General features: G+C 43.8%; 1 protein-coding gene across 1 annotated transcript; it reads right to left on the bottom strand.

Moving 5' to 3' along the window:
• Positions 1-347: 347 nt before the first annotated feature.
• Positions 348-1,731, bottom strand: LOC131286251 (uncharacterized). Its single transcript, XM_058315182.1, has 4 exons — positions 1,680-1,731; positions 1,450-1,599; positions 1,113-1,385; positions 348-1,033 (listed from the first exon to the last, which is right to left on the bottom strand). The coding sequence occupies exons 1-4, from the start codon at positions 1,729-1,731 to the stop codon at positions 348-350; spliced, it is 1,161 nt and encodes a 386-aa protein (XP_058171165.1).
• Between the last annotated feature and the right edge of the window lie 3,784 nt (positions 1,732-5,515).

Raw genomic sequence — 5,515 nt, 5'->3', positions numbered from 1 at the left:
GCAAATGCTACTGTATCTCCATTGTAGTATCTGACCAACGGTAACAAACTCAAACGTCTGCATTTTTATTAGCTGTTCTTTACTCGTTTTCCTTATCGCTACCTTTACAATCGGTTGGAGCTAACTGAATTGATTATAAAGTCATTCGACATAACGTCGAATTATTGGTGGCAATCTTGGTTGATAAGCATCTGCTTTTTGAGATAAACAAATTATTTACCAAAACAAGCAGGGGTAGCCAAAGATACTTCAACGTGGTTATAAATGCATGATTAGTTTAATTCAATCAAATGTTCTTTAGACAAGTTACAATCTGTTTCACCTTGATCGCCACACGCGCGCCATTATTAATAGCGCAACACGTTCGCTGCATCAGCTTCGGCCGGAATGCTGGGGATGGCCCGACGCAGGTCTGCAACGGTGCAGCAGTAGGTGTAGCCTCGTGCAAAGTTGCCATAGTTCGCGTTGGACCAGCCGTACTGACCGCAAACGTCCTGGCACAGCATCTCTCCGGCTGGCATGCTCGTGCGGAACGGATCGTTGTTGTTGACCAGCGCAATGGCGGCGTTCGTACGCGGCGACTTGATGATCTTCCAGTACCACTTGGGCGTCTGGATACCGCCAGCCTCGAGTGTGATCGGAACCTGCTGTCCGTTGACGTGCGGTAGCGTTAGAATATCGTGCGCACCGTTGAAGATCAGCACGTCCTCATTAAGCCGGCCAGATACGGTACGGGCGGCGTTCTCCACAACCAACCAGTTGCCCGCATTAGTGGCCTGCCACTGAGGTGCCACGTTAACGTAGAAGTAGGTGGCCCACTGCCAGGGCCGGAAGATACCGTCCGCATCGGGGGACAGATGGCCACGGGACAGGTAGGAGCTAGTGGTGATGAAGCGATCCGCCTGAGCCTGCGATCCAAGCAGCTGGGCAAAACGAATGGCCTGCTGAGCCGTGGTGTAGGAGGTTGCCGGGGCAACGTGCGATGCCGTGCCTACAGTCTTGAACGACGGACGATACGATTCACTGATGCTATCTGTCGAGGTGCGGAACACGTCATTCGAATAATTGCTCTTACCAACTCCTCGTGTACGATCCCCCAATTCGTTACTTACGGTTAATAGCAGTACCAGGGATCACATGGCGAGTGTAGATGACGGAAGCCGTTTGCATGTTATAACACGACTGAATGTACGTCACAAAACCGACCGAAGGCACCTCGAAGCCCAAGTTCAGCAAAGTACCAGCACCACCACAGCTCTGACCGGTGTTCTGCAGATGACCCGTCGTACGGGACTGGCAAGCAACGTTGGCAATGTTCACACTCTGCCCGTTAAGGGTAAAAGTAGTACCGGACACGCAGGTAATGGTCGCCGTTGGACTTCCAGCTACGAAAGGATAATCCGATTTCAGAGCCCCAAGGGGTCATACAACAAGCGTACCGTTACTCACTGTTGACAATATTATTTCCCGGACAGGCGATGAGGGTCGACTCGCCAGCGTTCCACTGCAAAGCCGGTCCATCCGGGGCCCACAGCTGATTGTTGCGCAGGAACAGAGGCTCCAACGCGTTCAGGTTCGTCCGGATATTGACACTACACTCTGCGAGGATCACACGAATATGTAAGATGTGCAACTAGTGTTCTTGCTTTGGGGCTCTACAATGGCTATCGAAAACTTACGGCCATGGGCCAACCCCACAAGGGTGGCCAGAAGCGCGAAGTAGACAAACATCTTCAGGACCTCACTCTCAGGGCTGATGGAAGCTGGTACGTTGTGATGCACTGTTGAACAATTGACGCGACGCGTTGGACTCCCAAGGCTTTAATAGCCTTCCTGTTTCACTGTAGATCTTTATCGCAGTACGTTATCAACATGCCCCCCCTCCTGTGATAGCCGCTGTGCTACAATACTTCTCACCGGGCCTATAGAGAATGGCTGACCAACACGAGGAGTCTTTCGTCTCGCAGCTTGTTAGTAACGCATGTAATTGCACTGATAAGTTTCAGTCGATTGTGTTTGGCGGTCCTAGTCCTTCGTCGTTGTTTTATCGCCCTTAGTACACACTGCTTCACTCGCTGCTTTACAAGTCCATTTTTGTTTCACCTGCAAACGGTTACTACAAGCTCGCGCACGTGTACTACAGCCTGTCAGTGCTGATAACTACCACCGTACGTATCTTGCCTTTCATTCTGAGGCCATTGACTGTGCGGACGAGAGAAACACAATGTGCACATGGGTCGAAAAGATTAGGTACACGGCGGTTGGTACATTTCCTCTTGGGGCCAATAAATTACACCCTCTTACAGTTAGGTCCCATTCATCGACCACAAGGAGAGAATGCAGTAGACTACGAGACCACGGTATCGAAATGCTCACGAAAAGTCTTATTGAGTGATCGTCACGTGACTTGGGATTATCTACAGTTTAGATTTCGCATGTCCATAAAAATCTTCATGAGAAAGAAGCCGGGTTGTGTGGATAAGAAGATGTTTATTTTTAGCAAATTGAGTCATTCCGTAGGAACTGGAGAAATTTGGTCTTAGGTACTACAGTGACAGTACAATTTCGTTTGTTAGTAATTTCAACTATCAACCATGAGCGTATACCCCGTAAAATTTCCTTTCCGGTCCTGCAAATTCCTTCGGCACTATCATTTTAGGTTAAGCTTAACTAAAACGTACAAAGGTAATTTTAATGTCTATTATCCTAAGATAAATTGCATAATTGTTTACAAACTAGTGATTAGTTTTTCAAAATGGTTTTTCATATTCATTGTTTCTTTTGCATCCAACGTTGTCTTTGTTTTCCCCCTCAAAACATTGAGTATACTTAGTAAATTTATTTTCTTGCTATTTAAATGTGGGAGTCCTTGACAGAAGAGTGGTTACGCTGCTTAGACAATCTGCCTACCTGCTCCGAGGGGCCATGTACTCCCCTGTATGAACGGGCAGACTTTTCAAAGAAAAAGTCTAGTAAGCCGCGAATGGAGCAGGTAAGACACTAGTTACACCAAAGAAGAAGTTAGGTGTATTGAAGATTAATGATAGCATATCTTACAAATTTACTGGCTCACCCTTACAGTGACTAAACTGGAACTGCCTCAATCATATTTTTATCGGTTATATTAGCTTTAAAAGTACTAGGAGTATTGATCTAGAGCGAACAATTTTAAACATGAGAGCTTTCCCTTGCTTTGTTGGCTTGCATGAAAGGATCGCCCAACGCCATGTAGTGCTGTGAAAATGCAGGAATGTATGATTAAAGATGCTTTGAAAAGGAGATTCAAAACTAACTTACGTCTTGCAGCTCCTTTGGAAGCATTGCATTGAAAACTCTGGCCAGCTTATCGAATGTTGGCCTTAGATTGGGATTCTCATTCCAGCAAAGAAGCATAACATCGTAGATGCTGCGGCTAGCGTATCTCGGCTGTTCCATGCGATAGCCACCACGCAGAAGATTGTAAAAGTGCTCATCCATCGGAATTCCCGGATACGGAACAGTGCCAAGTGAAAACAACTCCCACAGGAACACCCCATATGCCCATACATCAGAGAAGACGCCGAATATCTGGCTAGACATACTTTCCAGAGCCAACCATTTGTAAGGCACTCGGTCCTTGCTCTTTTTCTTATACATGTTCTTGTAGTTGAACGATCGGGTTAGACCAAAGTCACTGATCTTCACCACGTTGTCCTCGCAGAGTAACACGTTCCTTGCTGCTAGATCTCCATGGAAAACATCTTTAGATGCCAGGTAATCCATACCATCCGCTACTTGTTTTGCCCAGCAGATTAAATCCATGGTCTGAAACGTGGTTTTTAATCCTCCAGTTGATTCTTCTGGGTCCTCCACACGTCTGGGTTCCATTTCAGAGTCTAAGGTATTCATGAAACGATGCTTGTTCTTCCGTATAAACTCTAGAACACTTCCGTATCGGCAGAACTCCAAAACGATCATCAACTCACCTACACATAAACAAAAATCAGGAATCATTAGCTGATGAGTATACATGTTGTGATCATATGATGTCCTTACTGTTTTCAATATTTTCAGTAACCGCTCCAATTAAGTTGACGATGTTCAAATGTTGTCCGACTAGTATTATCATCTTGAGCTCAGATATCATCGCTTTCGCCATAGATTCGATGTTGTTGTTTCGCATTATTTTTACAGCAACTGTAGTTGATGGTTCATCGCCACGGATGCCTTCTGCCTGGGCCATCAGTACTACCCCAAATTCACCTTCTCCTAGTTTTCTTCCAAACATCAGGTTCGATTTTGCTATTTCAAGCGCACCAGGAATAATTGATTCCTTTTTATGTTCTTCTGTAGAAACGTTATGGTTTGGTTTTTGTTGGACGAAGAATAACAATAAAAAAACAACTGAGAACACTACCAACCCTCCTAAAATGATTGGCAATGCTTGGCTGTTTGAGCTTGCAAGTAATGTGTCTTGCTCAACACTTAAATTAAGATTTAAATTCGTACTCAAGATCTGTCCTGTTTTATGCTTCACCAGACATTCCACTGCTTGAGTTGCCTGATTCGCCTCAATCGTGAAATATGCCTCCCAAGCGTAATTGTTCCTAGTTCCATTTGCTGTCTGATTGCTTCCATTATGCTTGAATACGAATTCGTTAGTGAAATTGTAGACATTAGCTAAGCATTTCAACTTGAATTTATCTCCGTGTTTTGTTTTTGCCACTGGAGAAACAAAGTCAATTTTGAGTTCTTCCACGAAGTTGATTGGAAAGAGAAAAGCATTTACACTTGCATTTCCATCACGATTTGAAGCCGTACATTTCACAATACCAAAACTTGGTTGCTTCATATGAGCGGATGCAATAACTGTAGTTGAGTCATTGCGCCGCGTCACCTAAGAACGCAATTCATGCAAAAATCTGGAAAAATTAAACATCATTATTAAAAATAACTTTAAGATTGTAGTAAAAGCAGTGATTGCAGTGAAAAAACTTCAATGTTATATTTAACACGTTCCGTACCGCGTCACCCAAATATGGGTGACAGCAGTTTTAGTTCTAAAAAGTGTTTGACCCATAAATAAATGAAAATGCAACATAAAAATTATTGTAATATTTTATATGAATTTTTTGGGAAGCTAAGTTTTTGCTTGGCCTTCGAAAACAATCGGTTTAACAAATAGTATAAGCAAATTGTAATTAAAAAAATTATACTAAAACTTGTGCTAAAATGCTTGGTACCCAAGGTGTTAAAGATAAATTATTGATGTGATTTAAATCAAGCTTAGTTTGTCTATTTGAATGCCAGCACTGTGACATTTACTATCAATACAAGTACTTACATCCAGTCGCGATGAGGCCGTCTCATTACATTTCAATGCATTCAATGTGCTTTCATCACAGGGCGAGAATGTCATCGTGATGGTTGGCAAATGGTGACCACGTACATTACACGTAAATTTGGAGGTGTCGTTCCATAGGGCTGTAACATTCTTCATGTTCAGTTCCGGTTCTGCTTACGAGAAACTAATATT

This window comes from Anopheles ziemanni, chromosome 3 (assembly GCF_943734765.1).
Source record: "Anopheles ziemanni chromosome 3, idAnoZiCoDA_A2_x.2, whole genome shotgun sequence".
Taxonomy (NCBI): Eukaryota; Metazoa; Arthropoda; class Insecta; order Diptera; family Culicidae; genus Anopheles; species Anopheles ziemanni.
Note: the sequence above shows the minus strand (reverse complement) of the source record. Positions and strands in the feature narration are given on the sequence as shown.

What these genes read in the sequence shown, in the direction of transcription:
- LOC131286251 (XM_058315182.1), bottom strand. Translation starts at nt 1,731, where the DNA reads ATGTTTGTCTACTTCGCGCTTCTGGCCACCCTTGTGGGGTTGGCCCAT. An exon ending in GGGAAATAATATTGTCAACA is followed by an intron (nt 1,386 to 1,449) that starts GTGAGTAACGGT and finishes ATCCTTTCGTAG; the next exon opens with CTGGAAGTCCAACGGCGACC. An exon ending in CCCTGGTACTGCTATTAACC is followed by an intron (nt 1,034 to 1,112) that starts GTAAGTAACGAA and finishes GCACCTCGACAG; the next exon opens with ATAGCATCAGTGAATCGTAT.